Source organism: Rutidosis leptorrhynchoides, chromosome 2 (assembly GCF_046630445.1).
Source record: "Rutidosis leptorrhynchoides isolate AG116_Rl617_1_P2 chromosome 2, CSIRO_AGI_Rlap_v1, whole genome shotgun sequence".
Classification (NCBI taxonomy): domain Eukaryota; kingdom Viridiplantae; phylum Streptophyta; class Magnoliopsida; order Asterales; family Asteraceae; genus Rutidosis; species Rutidosis leptorrhynchoides.
In genome coordinates, this window is record NC_092334.1 from 632,028,425 (window position 1) to 632,055,168 (window position 26,744).

Here is a 26,744-nt window from a genome sequence, read left to right on the forward strand (position 1 = left end):
AAACTTGTTAAGACTTGATTAAATGAAATAAGTTTCATATAGACAATTGATCACCCAAGTTGACCGGCGATTCATGAACGTTACAAATTTGTAAAAACTACATGTTGTGGTATACATAGACATATATATATGGTTGACATGAGATTATGATGGGTAAGTATCTCACTAAGTATATTAACAATGTGTGATATACATAAGAAATGAGAATACTAAGTTTAGATGTATGTACTATTGGTATATACACTCCAATGATCAGCTCTTAGCAGCTCATGTGAGTCACCTAACACATGTGGGAACCATCATTTGGCAAGTAGCATGAAATATCTCATAAAATTACAAAAATATGAGTAATCATTCATGACTTATTTACATGAAAACAAAACTACACATCCTTTATATCTAATCCATATACCAACGACCAAAAACACCTACAAACACTTTCATTCTTCAATTTTCTTCATCTAAGTGATCTCTCTCAAGTTCCATCTTCAAGTTCTAAGTGTTCTTCATAAATTCTACAAGTTCTAGTTTCATAAAATCAAGAATACTTCCAAGTTTGCTAGCTTACTTCCAATCTTGTAGAATGATCATCCAACCTCAAGAAATCTTTATTATTTACAGTAAGATATCTTTCTAATACAAGGTAATACTCATATTCAAACTTTGATTCAATTTCTATAACTATAACAATCTTATTTCACGTGGAAATCTTACTTGAACTTGTTTTCGTGTCATGATTCTGCTTCAAGAACTTTCAAGCCATCAAAGGATCCTTTGAAGCTAGATCCATTTTTCTCATTTCCAGTAGCTTTATCCAGAAAACTTGAGGTAGTAATGATGTTCATAACATCATTCGATTCATACATATAAAGCTATCTTATTCGAAGGTTTAAACTTGTAATCACTAGAACATAGTTTAGTTAATTCTAAACTTGTTCGCAAACAAAAGTTAATCCTTCTAACTTGACTTTTAAAATCAACTAAACACATGTTCTATATCTATATGATATGCTAACTTAATGATTTAAAACCTGGAAACACGAAGAACACTGTAAAACAGGACATACGCCGTCGTAGTAACACTGCGGGCTGTTTTGGGTTAGTTAATTAAAAACTATGATAAACTTTGATTTAAAAGTTGTTCTTCTGGAAAAATAATTTTTCTTATTAACATGAAACTATATCCAAAAATCATGGTTAAACTCAAAGTGGAAGTATGTTTTCTAAAATGGTCATCTAGACGTCGTTCTTTCGACTGAAATAACTACCTTTACAAAAACGACTTGTAACTTATATTTCCGACTATAAACCTATACTTTTTCTATTTAGATTCATAAAATAGAGTTCAATATGGAACCATAGCAATTTGATTCACTCAAAACGGATTTAAAATGAAGAAGTTATGGGTAAAACAAGATTGGATAATTTTCTTGTTGTAGCAACGTGAAAATTGATAACAAATCTATATTAATCATATCCTAGCTAACTTATATTGTATTATACACGTATTCTAATATATTATGTAATCTTGGGATACCATAGACACGTATGCAAATGTTTTGACATATCATATCGACCCATGTGTATATATTATTTGGAACAACCATAGACACTCTATATGCAGTAATGTGGGAGTTAGCTATACAGGGTTGAGGTTGATTCCAAAAATATATATACTTTGAGTTGTGATCTATCATGAGACATGTATACACTGGGTCGTGGATTGATTCAAGATAATATATATCAACTTTTTTCTGTACATCTAACGTTGGACAACTAGTTGTAGGTTACTAACGAGGACAGCTGACTTAATAAACTTAAAACATCAAAATGTATTAAAAGTGTTGTAAATATATTTTGAATATACTTTGATATATATGTACATATTTGTTATAGGTTCGTGAATCGACCAGTGACCAAGTCTTACTTCCCGACGAAGTAAAAATCTGTGAAAGTGAGTTATAGTCCCACTTTTAAAATCTAATATTTTTGGGATGAGAATACATGCAGGTTTTATAAATGATTTACAAAATAGACACAAGTACGTGAAACTACATTCTATGGTTGAATTATCGAAATCGAATATGCCCCTTTTTATTAAGTCTGGTAATCTAAGAATTAGGGAACAGACGCCCTAATTGACGCGAATCCTAAAGATAGATCTATTGGGCCTAACAAACCCCATCCAAAGTACCGGATGCTTTAGTACTTCGAAATTTATATCATATCCGAAGGGTGTCCCGGAATGATGGGGATATTCTTATATATGCATCTTGTTAATGTCGGTTACCAGGTGTTCACCATATGAATGATTTTTATCTCTATGTATGTGATGTATATTGAAATATGAAATCTTGTGGTCTATTGTTACGATTTGATATATATAGGTTAAACCTATAACTCACCAACATATTTGTTGACGTTTAAAGCATGTTTATTCTCAGGTGAATATTAAGAGTTTCCGCTGTTGCATACTAAAATAAGGACAAGATTTGGAGTCCATGTTTGTATGATATTATGTAAAAACTGCATTCAAGAAACATATGTCGATGTAATATATTTCTATTGTAAACCTTTATGTAATGGTCGTGTGTAAATAGTATATTTTAGATTATCATTATTTGATAATCTACGTAATGCTTTTGAAACCTTTATTGATAAAATAAAGGTTTAAAAATGAATGCAGCCTTTGAAAAACGTCTCATATAGAGGTCAAAACCTCGCAACGAAATCAATTAATATGGAACGTTTATAATCAATATGAACGGGACATTTCAAGAATCGACCATCTTGTAATTATTAAAATTACTCACAAGGAACTTTTTACTAGAAGCATCCTCAGACATATACTTGGTTTCTAAACAGTCCCATAGTTCTTTAGGCAGATTCAACATTTAGGTAAATATCAAAAAGGGAATCAGCCATACCATTGAGGATTAAACCTCTAGCGATGTAGTCATCGTTCTCCCACTTGAACCTTTTCAGAATTTGTTCAACAGTGGCATCATCACCATGATCTTCAGGAATTGGTGTGCTGAGTACGTACACCACACTCATGCTGCTCAGAAAGAAGTGCATCTTCTTTTGCCATCTCTTAAAATCAATTCCCTCAAACTTATCAAGTTTAGAGAAATTCGCCGTCATGTGTTTCATCGTAGCCGCCATCGATTATAACAAATAATTACTTTTGATTGTTGGAGGTTTTATTGAAATTTCGTGTAGGGTAAAATAATCGATAGCCGGATAAATCACTGAATCGTGGTATCACTTTCCGAAAGTAATTATTCGACCCTTATTGCCTGGGTTACACGAATATCACTTTGGGATAAGACAGAGATTAGTTCTTGTTATTGGCAGTAAACAAGAACTCTTTTGCATAAGAGTATTAAGGTGTTTTTGTATCTATTTTTTCTCATGAATGATAGTCCTTATTTATAGGCACCCAAAAACAAGTATTATTCCACGATGGAGATGTTTCACTAACTAATTTCCTTTTCAAATCTAAAACAAATCATTTTCATAAAGTTGTTTGTTTTATTTCCAACAACCAAATCAAGGAAATCGATTAAATCCTTTTCATAAAATTCAATTTCCTTTTCAAATTTAAAACAAATCCTTTTCATAAAGTTGTTTGTTTTATTTCCAACAACCAAATCAAAAAAATCGATTAAATCCTTTTCATAAAGTTGTTTGTTTTATTTCCAAAAAACCAAATCAAGGAAATCGATTAAATCCTTTTCATAAAGTTGTTTGTTTTATTTCCACGATGGAGATGTTTCACCTAGTGCAGGAATAATACTTCCGTAATCACTCAAATTTGTGATAATGGAAAACTAGTTTCGGGTCCGGGTAATCTATCACTTAATGGGTGTACACTCCGTACCTCCTAACCCATTTACAAGTGTAGATTAAATCCCTCAATTACACTAAATTTCCAACAGATTCCACCCTGCAAACACTGTCTCAAACATCAAAAACTTTATCCCAATCCCTCTTGAGATGGGCACAAGTCAATTTCGTTCGTTTGGTTGTGTGTGTTTGTATCTGGTTTCATTGTATCGTATTAGGTCTTTCATTTTCTTTGATGAAGCACCTTTCGTTTTTATAAAGTTAAGTTTCTTCGCTAAAAAGTTAAGAAAAATAATAAAATTCTGCTGGGCCCAATTTTTAGGCCCGTGCAAGGTAAAAAACCACTATAAATAGATTTTGGAGTCTAAAAGAAATCTGTGAGATACAGCACGTACGTTATCTAAAACGGAGTTGCCCCCAACTTCAAATCTCTCATTCGAAGAATACTACAGCTATCATCAAGCATTCAAGCTTACGGTTTGTTTAAACGAATGTGAGTTGTGATATGCTGTTTTTCTTATGCTAATTTTTTGGGAACTATATGGCACAAATATTTCGTTGATAGTGCCAATGTTAATGTTCTTTTTACTGGTTTAATGTTATTGCAATTGCAATTGCAATTGTAATTATAATTATATAGTGTTTTCTTTTTCATTTTTTCCTTTTGTTAAACTTGATGCTGGTTTGTTAGCTCAATGAAGCTAGGGTTTGGGACATCTGTATTTGTTTTTCTTTCGTAACTTATAGGTGGGATCAGTGATCCGTGGTTTGGGCGTATTTCATATTGTGAATATAGTATTACTTATTTCGAAATCATTTTGGTCCATAATTGAGAATTTTTGATGATTATATTTACTTATTTCGAAAATTTATATACCAGTATTTGTTTGTAATTTTAAACTTGGGGTATGTTTGGCCTACCTTATCAAGCATGGCTTATGGTTTTTAGTTTATTAGCTTATGACCTTAAAAAGCCCTCAGCAGTTGGCCCCAACTATTTTAACATTACAAAATGTGCTTTTCTATCATCAATAAGCTAAAAAGTTCAAAAGTGTTTGACGATCAAATATTACTTTTTGCCTTATCTGTATACATCATCTATATACAGTAAGCTAAAAAGTTATCTAAAAAGCTAACCCAAACACCCCTAAATAACCTCTAAAAATCATGTTTGATTCCCCCGATTAAGAGGTTATAAGACTTATGTTTCATTTTTAACCCCCTATAATACTAATTAGTTTGTACAATAGAAGGATGTTTAATTCTATATGTAATGGTTATGGTTATATGTAACTAATTCTCTTATGTTTAGAATATGGAATTGGCTCGTGGGACACGTAAAACATCCAAAGTTGTGTTGGAGGATGTTATTAACAGCATGCCAGATAACGTGGTTACTAATATTCTTGATCGTTTGCCCATTCAACATGCTGTGAGGACTGCTATCTTATCTAGAAAGTGGAGGTTTAAATGGACTATGCTCACTCACATCGTGTTTGACAAGATGTTCTACGAGTATTTGGTGGGACTAGGATTTGAGAATTGGTACAAGGTGAAGAATATAATAAGTAGACTTCTTCTTCATCTTAAAGGTCCCATAACAAGATTTGTATTGTATATACCAGACAAGGTATTCGATGTTGAAGATATAAATAGTTGGATCATGTTTTTGTCAAGAAAAAGAGTGAAAGAGTTAACTCTTAAAAATAGGCATGGAACACCTCTCAATTTGTCTATCCATATTTTCTCTTGCGCGGAGTTGGAAAATTTGACGCTTCGTAACTGTTCTCTCCGCATCCCACCCACTTTTTGTGGTTTACCAAATCTTTTGTGCTTGGAACTGCATAGGGTAGCATTTGAAAATGCAAGTCTTGGAAAAATTCTCATTCAAAGCCCTTTACTTGAGATTCTAAAATTCGGCCGTCGTGATCGTGTAGGAAAAATTAAACTAGTTGAGATTACCAAACTTAAAAATCTCAAACAGTTATATTTGCCATTGTGTTTTCTTGACCATAAAGCAATCACAAGTTGTTTAATTGTTGACCTTGGGAGTTGTCTTCCAAATCTTCAACTGCTCTATTTGGATTTCCAAAACAGCCAGGTAAGGCTAATTAGTTGTGTCTTTAAAATCATATTTACATTAAATAAATAAATTTCATCAATGCCTTCTAATTAACGAATTTTCTTGTAGTTCTTAGGAAACTTAGTTGGTAGAAAGCGGGTCTCTACCTCCTTTCCCTCCCTCGAGATTCTTATATTACACCAAATAGATTTTAGTAGTAAGATTGAGTTATTGTTAGCTTCTGAGTTGATTTGCTATTCGCCCAAACTGCAGACCCTCGAGATATCAGTAAGTGAGCATATATGTATCGTATACTCATCGATTAGCCTCATAGGTGTGTATCTTATTCTTATTACCATTCAATTTTGGTAGGCTAAACTCAATGCTGCTGTCCCACCACCTGCAAATTTTGTTAGATCGCATAGTCCAAACACAATGTCCTGCAATATAAGCTCAAGAATCCATCCTTTTCTAAAACCAATTGGTATTAGAGGGACTTCCCCTTAGACTTATATACATACATTTGTTTTTATCTCCCTCCTATGTGGGATAGGTTTGCACCCCAACAATCCTCCCCTCAAACCGAAGACCACATCACCGAGCCTCCCCTTCAACGATACTCCCGCCATCTTATATCACCGGTCTCTTTTTCTTTCACTTTTCTTTCACTACCGGGACACGCCTCTTATACCGCCGATCTCTTTCTTTCACTTTTCTTTCACCATCGGGACACGCCACACTTCCACGCCTTGGGAAGGAAGACTTTCGATATAAGGCACCATGGCTCCATTATCGTTGGCAAACTGAGGGGTGTGCCATGTCGCACCGTGCGCTTAGGGGTGCGCCACCACTGCGTTGTTCACCACATCGGGTTATAGCCTAGCTCTGATACCATTTGTTAGATCGCATAGTCCAAACACAATGTCCTACAATATAAGCCCAAGAGTCCATCCTTTTCTAAAACCAATTGGTATTAAAGGGACTTCCCCTTAGACTTATATACATACATTTGTTTTTGTCTCCCTCCTATGTGGGATAGGTTTGCACCCCAACAAATTTTTCGTCAGAGTTAAACGACATCCAATTGGGGGTGGCACAACTACGGAAGGCAGTGTTGCCTTTTTTTCAAGGTTCAGAGAATGAAATGTTGCTGATAAAGAAATTACTTGCAGGTTCCCCCTCTTTAAAGAAAATTTATATTCATCCCAAGTCAGATGAAGTGTTTAGTGATGACAAAGGAAAGTTAATGGTTGCTACAAAGTTGTTAAAATTCTATCGAGCCTCGCCCACAGCTGAAGTAGAAATCTACTGGTCTTAGTACAGTCGTGCCCGCTAGTAAGTGTTTGTGATTGTGACTTATTTATGAAATTATCTAAATCTAAGTATGTTATGTTATGGATTTTGTGACTGCTTAGCGTATTGCATTATATGTACGAAAAGGAGGACATTTTCTTGCTACGATATTAAATACGTACTTGGCAGCTAGTTTATGTGTATCGACAGTTAGGCTAGGAACCAAAGTTACACCTACTTATAAAAAATGATAATGTCATCTTCATAAAGTTTCATACATGAACAAAAGGCTACAAAAACTCTATTTCCCTTCCCTTCCAACCCGATGGCTGAGTTATACCCAATCTAAATATAAAGAATAATATGAAATAGTCTAAAATATGTACTTAAAAACCTAGACATAAAATTGAATTCTAAATATAGAACAACACAAAATGCATCTAACATAGATTCTTAAAATCCAGTTACCGCACAACGAGTTGTCACTCTAAAATTAGTTGGTTTGCAAAGACCGAACTACCAACTAAACAAAGACCGAACACACAAAGCACAGCAAAACATAAACAAACAACCACGAAAAGACAAACTAACGAGATTTTGAAAACTAAACCAATACTAAACCTGCGTCACTAAGTTCCCGATTAGTCGTCACCACCAAACATCTTGTTCATACATTTTCTGAATTTCTCTACTTAGGCATTGACCTTCAGATCCTTTGAAATCAACTTGATGAGCTTGCCTTCCATTATAGCAAAATGAATCGCTTTATTCGAACGTGAAGAGAAGGAAAACTCCAAATCAGGCCCCGTCGTAAAATACTTCACATGAGCATAATCATCAATCGAACAATAATGAATCTAGGCTAGAGAGCCAAACAAGCCAATCCAGCCTCGTGTTCTTGAGTCTTCGAGATATCCAATTGGACGATAAGATTTGTATTTCGCTAATCACCATTGACACTGTCCAGATTTTGTTTTCGAAGACTTTGAGATTCCTATTTTTTCAAATAGATAGCAACTAATCCAAGTAAGTGCTTGCCAAATCATTTTGCCCTTGCTTGAAATTTGTTGTGATACATTGCCTCGAAATAAGTCTTCCAAGTTGAGATTAGGCATGCCAAGTTTCCACCAATTGAAGACCCGAATCCATACATCTTTAACTAATTTGCATGACCAAAGAATATGTTCAACTGACTCTAATCCATCATCACACATCACATAGGGCATCTAGTACTATGAAAATTAATACTCCGCTTGCTGAGTTCAATTCTCACCAATAATCGAATTCTCATTGCTCTGCAATGAACACTTCCACCTTCTTCGGAACTAAATAATTGTGAAGAGTAGCAAAGCTGGAAGTGAAGGTTGCGAGCAAGATTCCATTTAGAATAGCCGTGAGCTTTTTCACCGTGAACACTCATGTATTATCCAAATTCCACCTCCAACTTTTGCTCCTACGATCTAAAGAGAACGATACTATCAGATGGTTTTGATCGTCTGATTCTCCCTTTGTACATCCTGTTGGAGCTCTTAACCATGTCCATTTCCATGCACTAATATTTCCGTCACCCTCGATACTATCTTTAACCTTCCCTTCTTTGTTGGTCTCGAGCCAATATAATCTCTTGAAAACATCCTTCAATTTCCTCTCGCCTATCCAATACTCGTCCCGGAAAAGTGTTTCTGCCCCATCATCAATTATCTTCTTACAGGAGTTCGTAAATTGTAGACCCAATCGATCCATTGAGTTTCCGTAAGAATAATGTTAGGCCAGATGAATGAGGATGAATTAAGCCGAGACCTTCATTCAACTCAAGCCCTCCATTAGAGCCATAAATGCTTTGAATGACCTTATTTAAACTTTCACTACAATTTACCTAATAATGAAAGATCTTTACTATTGAGTGATTTTAAATGTAACCCTCCTTCTTCGTGAGGAAGAAGGATATTTTCCCATTTTCACCAAGCCATTTTAGAATTAGATCTCGACCCGCCCAAAAAGCGAATGTCTCACACTTTGTATCTTTTTGATCACACAAGGCGTTGCACGAAAAAGCGAGAAGCAATACAACGGTAGATGAGTAAGAATCGACTTTACAAGTGTTAGACGACCCTTGAATGATATCGATCTAGCTCTCTAATCCCAAAGTATTTTGTTAAATTTGTCAAAAATCGGGGACCAAGCATTTAATTTTCTCATTTTAACCTCAACCGAAAGTCCAAAATAAATGAAAGGAAGTGTGATCTAGAGAGATATTTTACAAAATAGATTGAGCCTTTGTGGATAAGCTAGGCAGAACTAAGGTAGAAAAATCAGCAGATTGAATAACTAAAAGAAGCATTAAGATCCACATTCTGCACAAAAAAAGCACCAGCACCCCAGTTAGCCATGCTAAAGCTGATGTTACCAGCACCTACCACCCAATGAGAGTTGCCCAGAATGGTACTAACATGAGGGAAAACATTCCTCCAAACATGAGAGCAACAATAAGAAAGAAATAGGCTTAGACACCACAACCATCTCCTCTACTTCTTCTTTACTTACTCTAATACAGAATAATTTACATATATTATAATTGACTTTTAAACCGGAAGCTAATCTAAAACACTTTAATAAATACATGAGGTTCCTCGTGTTGTTTCTACTCTGTTCCCTAGAAAATATCGTATCATCTACATTTTTGCAAATGTGATATTACAACTTTATCTTCACTAACTACTATTCCTTTGAACATACCCTTTTCCACCGCTACTTTAGAAAGAATGTTTAGACCTTCCGCCGCTAAATTAAACAAGAATGGGGAAAGAGGATTACCTTGATGCACACCTCTACCGAGATTGAAAGCTTTCGTCAGTGAACCATTAATCAAAATGGAAATAGATGCTCATTTTAAGCACGCATAAATCCAATCTCCCCACTTATTCCTGAATCACATACATTTCATTACTTCCAACAAATAATCCCAACTAAGACAATCAAACGCCGTGTTAAAATCAACTTTAAAAATGATACCATGTTTCCGATTATGCTTTAAGTAATCTACCACTTCATTAGCGATTAACACCCCATATGAGATGAATCTACCATCCAAAAACGCACTTTGCTCCAAGCCAATGACATTAGGAATAATTTTGCTAAGTCTATTAGCTAGGAATTTGGCAATAATTTTGTAATAGCTTTCGATAAGACTGATGGGGCGATAATCACTAAATCCCAAAGGATCCGCTACTTTGGGAATCAAAGAAACAAAGGAAGCATTGCACCCGCTCGAGAAATCATCATTCAACCAAAATCATTTTACCACATCCATTAGATCATCCTTAGTGATATTCTAGAATTTTTTTGAAAAACCCATGTTAAACCCCTCCGATCCCGGGGCTTTTGTGCTTCCCAAATTTCCGCTTCACAAAATGGAGCCTCTAGATTACACGCCTCATCCGCTGAAATCACTTTATAAGTCAGATCTTCCAAACTGGGCCGCAAGGTACAGTTAGCCGAGAAAGTATTTTTGAAGTGATGATGCCGCTTCTTTTATTTCAAGAGGATCTTCACTCCATTCCCCGTTGATGTTGATGCCTCCAATGTTACATTTATTATATTTTCAACGCATTACGGAATGAAAATACTTCGAATTTTCATCTCCATCCGTAATCCATCGAACTCTAGCCTTTTGTTTAAACATATTTGATTTCACCTTTTCCTTTTCCAGCCAATTCTATCTCGATGACAACCACTCTTCATGCTCTGCGTAGCTCTGCAAGTCTTGCTCCGCTTTTAATTCAAGATCAGATGTCACTTTTTTAAGTTGCTCGATATCCTCCTCTAAATTCCCAAATGAAATTTACTCCACTCTTTTAGTTTTGCTTTAACCTTCTTCAATTTATTTCGGAACACACAATCTTTCCTCGCACCAACCATGCCTGCATTCCAAGCTTGAGCCATAAGTTGGTCAACATCCTCTACTTCAAACACTTAGTCAAAATTTTTGAAAGGTTTCGGACCAAAGTTAGTATTTTTGTCTTGTAACACGATTGGACAATAATCCGAATGCATTTTTTCTAAGGCTACCACTTTTAAATCGGACCAAAGATTAACAAAGTTTTTAGAGATAAAAACAACAACAACAACAACTGTAGACATTGTTTGGACAGATCTTAGGTCGCTTATGATCGTGACTAGAGGCGGAATACGCTAGAAACAAGTAAATTCGAGATACGGGTCGTGTCGGGTTCGATTTGGTCAAACGTAGGGTTTAATCTAGATTAGAACGAAGCCTAGATGAATGATTTCGGTGGTAATTGGTGTTAGGGTTCGAATGGAACGGATACTAGTCGATTAGGGTTATTAGAATGTGTAACCTCACAATGGAAGCTTTAACCCGTATATATACTGCATGCCAGACACAGTCGGTCGGCTGTGTAAGATAGTCGGTCGACTGAGTCACACAGTCGGTCGAGTGTGTGGACACACTTGGTCGACTGTGTATGCATTTTAACATATTGATTGTTTAATTAATTAAGCACACACAAACACATATATAATCAATAGTCACCAATGTACGTTATTACATGACTAAATGTATTAAAACGATAAGCTATATATGGCTGGGGATTACATGCACCAACAAACTCCCCCTAAGACCTAGCCGTAGATGTGAAAAATTCAGCCATTAATCCGTATAAGGATTAGTCACCCAGTTCTTCAAATAACAGAGTTTGACCACTCTGCAGTACTGTTCAGCTTGCACAGGATTCTCTGGGCGATACAACATCCTGTTATAATATAGGGTAAACATATCTTCTTCACAACAGTTTTGAAGCCAAACTGGATCTAACACCCTGATACTATCTTTGACGTCACTTCCATCCTTATCTAACACAATGACCGCTTTCTCCGAGCGTTTATCATAATACCACCAACGAAAACGTAGGCTGAAGTTCTGCGGCATTTTCCGTAACGGAACCTTTAGCATATACTTCACTGGTTCATATTTGACTATCTTCCTCCGTAAGCCCATTTTCTTGTTCGTCCCGTAAGAGATCTTTGGAAATTAGGATCGAAAACCTTCAAAATTAGGTGACCGAAATGATCGTCTTATCTTACGAACCAAAATGTCAGGAATACCAGCATAATCGTGATACAACATCTTAAGCCTAGCAATCTGCATAAATTCAAAATAAGGTAATGAAGTGAACTGAAAAGCATGCTTGATGTAGTCCACTCCATATTCTTTCTTTATCGCGTAGATATCAAATTCTTTGATGTATGCCCAGGCCAAGATCTTTCCCTTAGCACGCAAACTAGCTCCATGCTCAATAAAATTCAGATACTGAGGCTCCACCTCAGGTTTCATCGAATACTTTATGATTCTCATGGAAATCTTCCATTCTTCCTCCAAAACTTCTACCTTTTCTTTATTTATTTTCACCGGCAAAAACCCTTCCGGTAAAATATCCTCATGTTCTTTCTGTTCCTTCTCTTTACACTTCCTGTTCAAAAGTTCATCATTCATTTGAAAATAATCGGCAAAAGTAGGAAGATCATCATCCGCTAAACCTTCATATCGAGGATAAGGCTCTATCGGCTCATCTTCAATAATAACTTCATCAAAACTGTTATCGCTTTCATCAACTGCATCAGAATCACTTAAATCATCATCAAATTTAATTACCACTGACGACGAGGCTTTTGATGTGGCGTCGGAAGATTCCTTAGCTTTTCACTCTAGACGCTCCATCAATTCTTGTTCAGTTTCGGAGAGGTCCGGAGGAATCTCCCCCTCTTCTAAATCATTATAAACAACATTATGATTAATGCGATCCTGCATAGCTAAATACTCAGAAACAGTTATTACTTGAAGTGGAGTTACGTAGAGTGGGTTATCGTCTGTGTAACCTTTAGCAACTTCAAGGTGCATGTCCTCCTCTTCATCAGGGTTACCAAAAGGATTCAGACCTTCCTCAATCTCTTCAACTACAACCTTCTTCTCCCATTCCTCCAATCTTTCAGTCAAATCACGTGTCTCAATCTGTGGAGACAATATCTGTCCAGCCTGATCCTCCACAGTGTTTTCAACTTCATCAATTTTCACTTGATGTCTATCAACAAGCTCTCTCATCTGAGACATCTCAGCATCTCTCTTTCGTTTATCCTCCTCGGCAGCCTTTTGAAACTTAGCCATATCACAGACAATTGCACAAGTCGTCGATTAATCATACCAGACGAATCACCAGCAACAACTGTAGGCCGCTGAGAGGTTTGAACTTGAGGTGGTGGTTGTGATTGTGGTTGTTGTGTAGTGACCCGTCCTAATCCATCTTGACGAAGTCTTCAACAGCTGGTCCCATTGCGAGGTTCTGACCTCTATATGCCCTGAATGACTCCATGTAATATGAGCAAATGCACAGCGGAAGGTTTCTTTCATACCTGAGAATAAACATGCTTTAAAGTGTCAACCAAAAGGTTGGTGAGTTCATAGGTTTATCATAACAATCATTTTAATATATTAATAGACCAGAATTTTTCCGTTTATAAATATATGTACACTCGCAAGTGTATAAAACCGTTCTGCTTATGTTGAGGCCTCAGTAACCAACCTTAACAATAATATAATAAGTCATCTTCGCAAAGATGGATATGTACACTCGCAAGTGTATAAATAATCCTCGAAGTACTAAACATCCACCCACTAGCTCTTATGTCTAGTGCAGCCTACATGATGGGGGTGTTAAGCCCGATAGATCTATCTTTAGGATTCACGCTTATATGCTCTTATAACATATAACTAAATTACCTAGCACATCAATCCGCAGAATATCATTTTTAATCACTTGTCTCTATTTCGTAAAGCATTTATAAAAGCAGCGCATGTATTCTCAGCCCAAAAATATATATTGCAAAAGCAATTAAAAAGGGAGCAAATGAAACTCACCATACTGTATTTTGTAGTAAAAATACATATGACGTCATTGAACAAGTGTAGGGTTTGTCTCGGATTTATGAACCTATATCATTCATATATATATTAATACCTATACTTGTAATTGAACAAAGATATATATTATTATTATTAGTGATATAATTTTTATTTTAATATCTTATATTCATTTTTATGTATAAAATATTAAGTTTCATTATATTATATGTGATAAATATATTTATATATTTTTATATATAAATTATTTGTTATTTAAAACAGTACATTAGTAATACTAAGATAATATTTGAAATAATAATAGTGTTAATACTAATATTAATAAAACCGATAATATGATTTGTAATTCTATTAATAAATATATTAATAATAGTTTTTCATTAATCAATCTCATAATAATGATAATATCATCAGTTTTTAATAAAATGAATAATTTAATAATAATGGTCATGAAAGTATTAATTTTTGATAATAATACTTAAATGATAAAATTTATAATAATATTAATAATACTTATAAAAATATTAATGATTATAACGTTTCTAATACTTATAAATATAAGTTTGATTTAGTAATAATAATAATAATAATAATTATAACACTAACAATATCCATAATAATAATACTCATAATAATTATAATGATAATAATAATAAAAATAATAATAGTCATAATAGTAATAATGATAATAATAATAATAAATTGAAAGTGTATACCCTTTGAAAAAGCCATTCTAAAAAGATTTGCCCAAAACCGGGCTCGAAACCCCGACCTCTCGCAACCCGCAATACACCTTAACCACTCAGCTGTACCAGTCTTTCTGTGTTAATCTAACACTAGAATCTTATAACCCGTAATTACATGATCCTATATTCTTCTTCCTCCTCAACTCAATCGAATCATTCACACCCCAATCATCAAGACAGAGATTTAGATAATTCCAAATAATAACAATTCAATACTCAGAGTTTATATTAATTGAAAACAACAAAAAAAATAAAATAAAAATAAAATAAAAACTCGCAGCTGCTGGGTTACGATTCCTTTAAAAAAATAATTTCGATTTTTTGATTTTGAGTGTGTTTTAGACAAATGTTACAACACGAATCTAACTTCAAATCATTCCTATAAACTAATTAAATCGTCAATTGAACCATAAACTCAAAAACCACTTCGAATTTCATGAAGAACTAGACGGTTGACTATTTGGTTTTGAAGTTTGACTCTTCGAATTCGCGTTCGATACTAGGAATTGAAAGTTGAGATTTTAGATAAAGCTTACATGTACGATTCCTAACACTTCTGCATTATTGGATTTCGAAAAACTGCTTCAATTTTGAGTTGAGGTTTTGAACACAACACGAACGAAGGAACTGGACTTGTTTCAGTAAATTTTGTTTTGATTTTTCAATTACTAACAAAAATAGCAGTGTGTATTTGTTAATAATAATGAAAAAAAAAATATTCGATTGATCTCCAAGACTTGATCGAATTATGATATGAAGAGATTAGGTGACACTTATTCACAAGTGGAATAGAAGGTAAGGAAAAAATAGAACTGATTTAGATATATAATTAAATAAATTGTGCGTAAACATCTGTCCTCCATTATCTTTCTTTAAATAAATAAATAAATAAATAACTAAATAAAAAAAATGATAATACTACTTATTAAAAAATTTATACTAACTCTATTAATAATAATTTTTATTGATAATGGTAAAAAAATAATAATAATATAAGTAATAATAACAATAATGTAACAAATTACTTACCTTAGATTTCATAACTATATGTCATAAAAACAAAGTAAAATCTTGATAAGACCGATATTAATATACATTTTAATATCAATAATAATAATGCCAGTAGTAATAATAATGATATTAACTATAAAATGATTCAAATAATATCATTAATGATAATAACTGTATTTATTTTTATGATAACTAAAATAACGATTTTTATTGATAATGTAATAACTTAACGAATCTTTAATCACATGTGGAAGAATAGAATGAAACACATAAAAAAAAATAACGTCCAGTCAATTAGTGTCCAATCAAATTTAGCACAATTTTAATATCATTTAACCACAGTTTATTATGTCCATAGATGTTTTAGGTTTATCAGTAGTATATATTATAATGTTATATTAACATTACATTTTACAGTCAAAATAAAACAACAGTCATCGAATGATTAACGAATGCTACAATCGTTTACTAAATGAAATCGAGATCATTTATATTCAAATTATATTATATTTATTATGTTTTAATAATAATTTAATTATTTCGTAGATCATAAATTAGTTCTAACTATTAGTTCATATAATACTTGATTTAGTTTTTTTTTATTACCTTTATACTTATATACACATATACATATTTATTTACAATTAATCGTATCGTGAGTCATCAGAAATGGTCAAAGGGTATTTGAATATATGAAACAGTTTAAACTTTTAAGACTCGGTTTAAAAGATTTTGCTTATCGTGTCGAGATCATACAAAGATCATGTTTAAATTTGGTCGGAAATTTTCGGGTCATCACAGTACCTACCCGTTAAAGAAATTTCGTCCCGAAATTTGAGTGAGGTGGTCATGGCTAACACTAAAAATGTTTTCATGACGAATATGAGTTAGAGTTTTATCATTATTAATTAATATAGATAAAACGATTCGATTACTCGAAGATTATAGATGAAGCTATTACAAAAGAGTGAAATGAGGTAATAAAGTTTTGTCTTATCTTCTGACGTAGTCAAGGTTGATTTCTGGAATTCAAGGATTTTAAAGAAATCTTCTAATCAGAAAGAAAATGTAATATCATGATTAATTAGTAAACTGTTGGAATCACGGTAAGGATAAAACTATCAAGAAAATAATCTCTTGATATGTTTAGAGGTTAAGTAGAATGAAAGAGTTATGTAACATGGCACATGATGAGGGAAAGATCTGTGAAGCATCATCATGTTCCATTAGAAATTCAGCATGACTTACTGTAATATAACCACGTTGGCCTGACATCATTATATTATACTAACTCATTCTTCAATTCCCAACACTTCTCCAAAAACCATTCATAATTCAAACTCGAATTTTAAAGAAATTTAGAAACTAAAGTAGTTTCCTTTATGATGTAATACATATAGCACTAAGAGATAAATAATTTCGGACGAGAATATTTATGAAAATATCTTCAAAAATATCGAAGATATTTATGATGATATTTTGAAATTTCTAAGTTCGATGGTTGATGAAGAAAGATTTTTCCGCAAGATTTTAACATGAGTACGGAGCAAGATATTCGTTGAAGGTTTCATCGGAAGCAGAATCATCAGGATTCTTTATGTACAAGTTTAGTCCTTGTGATTTGTCCACAACCTCCTTCATAATTTCGCATAATCCGCTTTTCAGAATTTCGGAGTGTAAGATCATATTTATTATAGATAAATGTTATATGTATACATATAACTGTTGATGTAGAAACGTTGCGAGATTCGAAATACAGATTGCTGATTACTGGTAATTGGTTTGGGAATTCTCGTTGCAAGGTGCGGGTGAATATATGATAGGGTTTCTATGAATATAATGATTTTTCGGAAAGTAAAAGATCAACGAAATTGTTGGTAAGTTTACTGCTAACCTGGTGAGATATAAACGGTTCTTCGGTAACGGTGACGAAAAGACAACGTATACATCAAGGTTATAATAAGATGGTTTCGAACGAAAAGTCGAAGTTGACTTGCTGGAGCTGTGACAAAATTGACTAATTTGAAAAGGATTTGCATTGTTATTTCGGAAATAACAATGCCAAAGGAGCTAGTACCGATACGTGTTAAACGTTTACCCAGATTCCGAGTGTTTTCATGTGCATAACTATATGCATAAATCTTTTCTTTCGTAGATGAAATGCGGTTGGTTCATCCTCTAGATTGCGGTGTTTCCAAGAATCATGAAAGGTTTGAACGCAGTTTGTAAATGTCAAGATACAAATGAGGTTTAAGATGAAATCAAGTGGCAAACTTGAAGAAATGTTTAGTTTCATATGTTATAATCAATATTTTAATTCATTTTAATCGTCCAATGTTATTAGTCCACAGTCGATAGTCCACACTTAACAGTCTAATAATTCATATATAGTTTAATATATAATATTCGAATTAATTAATATGTATCGTGACCCGAGTACATGTCTCAGACTCGATCACAACTCAAACAAAATATATTATTGCAGAATTAACCTCAACCCTGTATAGCTAACTCCATCATTACTGCATATAGAGTGTCTATGGTTATTTCAAATAATATATATAGATGGGTCGATATGATATGTCAAAACCTTGTATACGTGTCCCGATATTTAAAGTGCGTAAAATAAATAACAGAAATTAAATGACGATAAATAAAGTGCGTAAAGTAAATAAAAGAAATTAAATGACGATAAATAAAATTGCGATAATTAAATTGCGATAAATAATCTGCGATAAATAAAATGTAATCAGTTAGCTAGGAACAGTTAGCTAGGATTTTGTTAGCGTGGATTCTTAATAGAATTTCTCATAGTTAATTCGTTTGTTTCTAACAATTTTTATTTTGTCAAATGTTTTCTTCATTATGCCACTTGTTGGATTCTGATAGGTCAAAATCCAAATATGAAATTGAATGAAAATGGTTATTCTGCGGTGAACGGATACGTATATCGGTGGTTGTAAGTAGGATAGTAAATGACTGTTGAATCAGATTTGAAAGAATGTACAGTGTAACTTACTAACGTGAAATCTAAATATTCCTCGGGTATTACCTACCCATTAAAATATTTTCTCCATTAACAGTTTGTACAAAAGAAATTTTAATTACAATCTTTATGAAAACATATATACATATATATTTTCTTCAGATGTAATCATGGATTTAATGAGTTAATATGATATTAAACTCATTTGATTTTCAGTTTGAGCTAGAATAAATAATCTCTAAAACTTTTAGAAACCACATATTCTTCGCAGAATATTTCTTCAATGAAGTTATGAATTAATACTTCATCGTTCATTGTTGTTGGTACTCCTTGGTATCTATGGTGCGTATGACATTGATGTTAGTGTGACAGATTGTGAAGTTGAGGTTTGCGATGCGGTTGTTGTTGGTGGTGGTAATGATACTGTTGGCGTTGATTATGGTGGTACTGGTTATGCTGCTGGTGCTGCTACTGGTGTTTGTAATCTTTGCACCATATTCTCCAAAGCCACTACCCGAGCACGAAGCTCGTTGACTTTTTCTATTACACCGGGGTGATTGTCGGTTCGGATGAGTGGATAAATATGATCTAGAATTTGGTATAGTATATAATCATGATGAGATACTCTCGAAATGAGAGAGAAAATGGTGTTTCGGATAGATTCGCAGGTAAGTGCTTCAGGTTCTTCGCCAAAGAGGGCAATGTGGTGGATGAAAAGGATCACCTTCTTCTTGTCTCCAATGATTGAGGAGGCTACGAACCTAGCCCCAATTCATCCAAAATAGATGATGGCTAATCGGTTGATCCATTCCGGTTACACTGCTTTCGGAGCTCGAGTAGAAATCCATATCGGAATAGTTATCGGAATCCGACGAACTTGAACTGGTTGCTGAATTCATCTTGCACGGTTAGGTAAAGGATTTTATGATATGATTTTTAGATATCGGATGATATCCTAATTACATAGAATATCTATGTATAGTACAGAAGATCACGTAAAGTACGGAGGAAATTAAGGAAACGTGTCAGATAAAGTCTACAGTAACAGATACGCTAAGATATGAATTTTTGTCTCTACACTATTCATGCAATTAATGCAATAAGAAGTGTCTAGACTAAGAATGATAAGCAGGTAATTTTCTAAGGATGATAAGTAGATGATTTTCGACACGAAATGATAAGCAAAACTTTTGACATGCAGACACGGTCGAAGTCCAGACCCACTAATGCATCTAAACAACTATCAATTAGACACACTAATGCAAGACCTGGTTCGCTAAGACCACCGCTCTGATACCAATTGTAGTGACCCGTCCTAATCCATCTGGACGAAGTCTTCAACAGCTGGTCCCATTGCGAGGTTCTGACCTCTATATGCCCTGAATGACTCCATGTAATATGAGCAAATGCACAGCGGAAGGTTTCTTTCATACCTGAGAATAAACATGCTTTAAAGTGTCAACCAAAAGGTTGGTGAGTTCATAGGTTTATCATAACAATCATTTTAATATATTAATAGACCACAAGTTTTCCGTTTATAAATATATGTACACTCGCAAGTGTATAAAACCGTTCTGCTTATGTTGAAGCCTCAGTAACCAACCTTAACAATAATATAATAAGTCATCTTCGCAAAGATGGATATGTACACTCGCAAGTTGAAAGGACCCGTTCATATACATTATAAACGATTCACAATAGTTGATTACATCGCGAGGTATTTGACCTCTATATGATACATTTTACAAACATTGCATTCGTTTTTAAAAGACAAACTTTCTTTACATCTAAAATTGAAGGCATGCATACCATTTCATATTACATCCAACTATAATTGACTTAATATTAATCTTGATGAACTCAATGACTCGAATGCAACGTCTTTCAAAGTATGTCATGAATGACTCCAAGTAATATCCTTAAAATGAGCTAATGCACAGCGGAAGATTTCTTTAATACCTGAGAATAAACATGCTTTAAAGTGTCAACCAAAAGGTTGGTGAGTTCATTAGTTTATCATAATCAACCATTTCTGTAATAGTAATAGACCACAAGATTTCATATATATAAACATTTTAATAAAAATATTCTAAGTGGTTGAGCACTTGGTAACCATACTTAACATTTAATCAACGTTGCATATTCCCTTTATTATGAAATCTCACTACACTGTACCAAGTGTAGTCACTGAAATGAAGTACTGTGCAACTGTTGAATACTGGTCGTCCAGTCCGATTGGAGTTGTCAGGCCCGATAAATCTATCAACAGGATTCGCGTTTACAATACCGCATGTAAATGGTAGTTACCAAGCTATTAGGGAAAAATATGCAAAGTGGTACAACTCAACGTAGAATATGTTTTTAATACTTGTGTCCATTTCGTAAAACAGTTATAAAACAGTGCATGTATTCTCAGCCCAAAAATATATATAAAAAGGGAGTAATGAAACTCACAATACTGTATTTCGTAGCAATTATGTATATGACGGCACTGAACAAGTGCAGGGTTTATCTCGGATTCACGAACCTATATTAAGTATATATATTTATATGTTGGTCAATATCTGTCTAACAATTTAGGTCAAGTCCTAGTGTATCACAATCCTAATGCTCGAGACCGACATGCAAAAGTCAACAAAAGTCAACTTGACCTAAAATGACTTCCAAAATCTATACATGTTTATTATATAACTTATATATAGTCATTTTATATATTTAAATATATTTATCAGATCTTATTATACTAAATAATACAAGTCATTTATTAATAAATAAAAATTTATATTTAAATTCCTATATGATAAAAATATACTTTTATATATCTCAAGTAATAAAATTTATAAAATTCACTTAATATCATAAAAATATAGTGGTATGTATTATTAATGTAATTATATTACGTGTGGTAAAAATATCTTTGTACGCATATTTATTTGATAAAATAATATTGATAATAATAATAATGATAAAAATAATAAAATGATAGTTTCAATAAAAATATTAATTTTTAGTAATAAAGATAATTTTAGTAATAACATCAACTGATAACAATTATAATAATCGTTTTAATAATAATATTAAAATTAATAATAATTCAGTTGACCATAACTTTTAATCCGTTCATCGAACCCACACGATTTCTAAATGAAAAGTTATTAATTTTTCTTTAGCTTTTCAACGACATGCATATCATATACCTTATCTCAGTAGCATATGTATCAAATTCGTGATTTATCATAAACTATTTAACGACGAAACTAAGCATACAAACATGCATAATCATATATACTCGAGCACTAGTCAGGGATACACTATTAATATATAAAAGATAAGATATGAATGCTCACGTATCAATATTGTGATTCAATATTGCAGGAAAGTACGTAGACGCAACAAAAATGATAAACGTTAGGTTAACCCCACGAGCAATACCTTCGAACAATACCCATAACCTCCATAGCTATAACCCATAATTTCCTTAACTCCATCCCGTTTGAAAACTTATTTTGAAATCGTCTGAATATAACTCCGTCGTAGTATTTTATGTATACTAATAATATCTTGAAATAATACTAAGTAAATATATATATGTAATTCGATTGAGAGAGTTTAGAGAAATATATTTTCAAGTTTCTATGAAATAATGAAACCTATTGAATTCTATTTATAATAGATTTTTGAATTATTAAAGTGAATTATTAAAGTATGAATTATTAAAGTGAATTATTAAAGTATAAATTATTAAAGTGAATTATTAAATTATGAATTATTAAAGTGAATTATTAAAGTGAATTATTAAAGTTAAAGTAAAGTAAAAGTAAAGTAAAAGTAAAGTAAAAGTATAAAACTATGTACGTATAATACGCGTATAAATATATTTAATATTAATTTAAATCGTTATATCATAAAACACTTTAGAAAAGTAGAATTATATATATTCATAATAGGTTTCAAGTTTTTAAATTACAGTCTATTGGTGAAGCATGGGATAAAGTCCAAAGGTTTAATAAACGTATGAAATCATCTTAATGAAAAATGTCGAGTTACTTAACTTGTCGATATCCAACATCTAAGTTATTTACACTCCACGTTCTTACTTATAGATCACTTTACCATTTTCCGAATATTGTCAAAAAGAATAGATTTCTTAAATCACAGTGGACCTCATAACATTGGCCCGTAATCATATCATAATGTATCTGATAATTCAATCATTTGATATTATCTCTTAATTCTGTCGATAAATATATCGAAACAAATACGTTCATGTAAAGTATCATATATCTAATACTTTGTTAATATTTTCAGTTAATATTATATATTATATATACATATCTATATACACATAATTGTTCGTGAATCGTCGAACACGGTCAAAGGGTAATTGATTACATGAATGTAGTTCCAAACTTTTTGAGATTCAACATTACAAATTCTGCTTATCGTGTCGGAAACATATAAAGGTTAGGTTTAAATTTGGTCGGAAATTTCCGGGTCGTCACACAAGTGTATAAATAATCCTCGAAGTACTAAACATCCGCCCACTAGCTCTTATGTCTAGTGCAGCCTACTTGATGGGGGTGTTAAGCCCAATAGATCTATCTTTAGGATTCATGCTTATATGCTCTTATAACATATAACTAAATTACCTAGCACATCAATCCGCAGAATATCATTTTTAATCACCTGTCTCTATTTCGTAAAGCATTTACAAAAGCAGCGCATGTATTCTCAGCCCAAAAATATATATTGCAAAAGCAATTAAAAAGGGAGCAAATGAAACTCACCATACTGTATTTTGTAGTAAAAATACATATGACGTCATTGAACAAGTGTAGGGTTTGTCTCGGATTTACGAACCTATATCATTCATATATATATTAATACCTATACTTGAAATTGAACAAAGATATATATTATTATTATTAGTGATATAATTTTTATTTTAATATCTTATATTCATTTTTATGTATAAAATATTAAGTTTCATAATATTATACGTGATAAATATATTTTTATATTTTTATATATAAATTATTTGTTATTTAAAACAGTACATTAGTAATACTAAGATAATATTTGAAATAATAATAGTGTTAATACTAATATTAATAAAACCGATAATATGATTTGTAATTCTATTAATAAATATATTAATAATAGTTTTTCATTAATCAATCTCATACTAATGATAATATCATCAGTTTTTAATAAAATGAATAATTTAATAATAATGGTCATGAAAGTATTAATTTTTGATAATAATACTTAAATGATAAAATTTATAATAATATTAATAATACTTATAAAAATATTAATGATTATAATGTTTCTAATACTTATAAATATAAGTTTGATTTAGTAATAATAATAATTATAACACTAACAATATCCATAATAATAATACTCATAATAATTATAATGATAATAATAATAAAAATAATAATAGTCATAATAGTAATAATGATAATAATAATAAATTGAAAGTGTATACCCTTTGAAAAAGCCATTCTAAAAAGATTTGCCCAAAACCGGGCTTGAAACCCCGACCTCTCGCAACCCGCAAGACACCTTAACCACTCAGCTGTACCAATCTTTCTGTGTTAATCTAAAACTAAAATCTTATAACCCGTAATTACATGATCCTATATTCTTCTTCCTCCTCAACTCAATCGAATCATTCACACCCCAATCATCAAGACAGAGATTTAGATAATTCCAAATAATAACAATTCAATACTCAGAGTTTATATTAATTGAAAACAACAAAAAAATAAAAATAAAAAAAACTCGCAGCTGCTGGGTTACGGTTCCTTTAAAAAAATAATTTCGATTTTTGATTTTGAGTGTGTTTTAGACAAATGTTACAACACGAATCTAACTTCAAATCATTCCTATAAACTAATTAAATCGTCAATTGAACCATAAACTCAAAAACCACTTCGAATTTCATGAAGAACTAGACGGTTGACTCTTTGGTTTTGAAGTTTGACTCTTCGAATTCGCGTTCGATACTAGGAATTGAAAGTTGAGATTTTAGATAAAGCTTACATGTACGATTCCTAACACTTCTGCATTATTGGATTTTGAAAAACTGCTTCAATTTTGAGTTGAGGTTTTGAACACAACACGAACGAAGGAACTTGACTTGTTTCAGTAAATTTTGTTTTGATTTTTCAATTACTAACAAAAATAGCAGTGTGTATTTGTTAATAATAATGAAAAGAAAAAAAATATTCGATTGATCTCCCAGACTTGATCGAATTGTGATATGAAGAGATTAGGTGACACTTATTCACAAGTGGAATAGAAGGTAAGGAAAAAATAGAACCGATTTAGATATATAATTAAATAAATTGGGCGTAAACATCTGTCCTCCATTATCTTTCTTTAAATAAATAAATAAATAACTAAATAAAAAAAACGATAATACTACTTATTAAAAAAAAATATACTAACTCTATTAATAATAATTTTTATTGATAATGGTAAAAAAAATAATAATATAAGTAATAATAACAATAATGTAACAAATTACTTACCTTAGATTTCATAACTATATGTCATAAAAACAAAGTAAAATCTTGATAAGACCGATATTAATATACATTTTAATATCAATAATAATAATGCCAGCAGTAATAATAATGATATTAACTATAAAATGATTCAAATAATATCATTAATGATAATAACTGTATTTATTTTTATGATAACTAAAATAACGATTTTTTTATTGATAATGTAATAACTTAACGAATCTTTAATCACATGTGGAAGAATAGAATGAAACACATAAAAAAAAATAACATCCAGTCAATTAGTGTCCAATCAAATTTAGCACAATTTTAATATCATTTAACCACAGTTTATTATGTCTATAGATGTTTTAGGTTTATCAGTAGTATATATTATAATGTTATATTAACATTACATTTTACAATCAAAATAAAACAACAGTCATCGAATGATTAACGAATGCTACAATCGTTTACTAAATGAATTCGAGATCATTTATATTCGAATTATATTATATTTATTATGTTTTAATAATAATTTAATTATTTCGTAGATCATAAATTAGTTCTAACTATTAGTTCATATAATACTTGTTTTAGTTTTTTTTTTTTTTATTATTATCTTTATACTTATATACACATATACATATTTATTTACAATTAATCGTATCGTGAGTCGTCAGAAATGGTCAAAGGGTATTTGAATATATGAAACAGTTTAAACTTTTAAGACTCGGTTTAACAGATTTTGCTTATCGTGTCGAGATCATACAAAGATCATGTTTAAATTTGGTCGGAAATTTCTGGGTCGTCACATGTTGATTAGGTGGAGGTTGAGTTGAACCACCAGCAGCATCAGCGGGTTGAGTAGATGGAGTGACCTTCGGTTATGACTTTGTTGTTGAAGACGAACTCCCATCTTTAACAGGTAAACCTTAAAAGGTTTTGCCTCTGCTTTGTAGATACTTTAGGTGTTTCTTCCAGCTTTCTCTTTACCAACTCAGTTAGATTATCATCAAGAGCTGTCACATCATCATCATCATCACGCAAGTGAGGTCCAGCTTGTCTAGGCAGTGGCTGATTAACCTCTTCTTCACCAGCAATCGTGATATCAGTTTCATCACCGGAAGTGTTGTTTTCATGTCGACAACTCAATCCTTCAGGACGTACATAAATTTAATCAGCCAGATGGCCAATCAGCCTCTTCTCCGGTATCTCAACAGAACCAATTCAATTTTGCATGAATTGATTAAAGGATTGGTCATTAAGATGATTCATGTAAGAACATCCTGCGAAATTTTCACCAAACCATGAACCTGTTTCTCCAACATGATCTGTAAGAACC

At 32.3% G+C, this 26,744-nt stretch overlaps 1 protein-coding gene across 1 annotated transcript; it reads left to right on the top strand.

Annotated features, from left to right (window-relative positions):
* The first annotated feature begins 4,249 nt into the window (after window positions 1-4,249).
* On the top strand, window positions 4,250-7,229 carry LOC139890086 (F-box/FBD/LRR-repeat protein At1g13570-like). Its single transcript, XM_071872988.1, has 5 exons — window positions 4,250-4,342; window positions 5,162-5,950; window positions 6,041-6,199; window positions 6,284-6,322; window positions 6,951-7,229. The coding sequence occupies exons 2-5, from the start codon at window positions 5,165-5,167 to the stop codon at window positions 7,227-7,229; spliced, it is 1,263 nt and encodes a 420-aa protein (XP_071729089.1). The 5' UTR covers window positions 4,250-4,342; window positions 5,162-5,164.
* The last annotated feature ends 19,515 nt before the right edge of the window (window positions 7,230-26,744 follow it).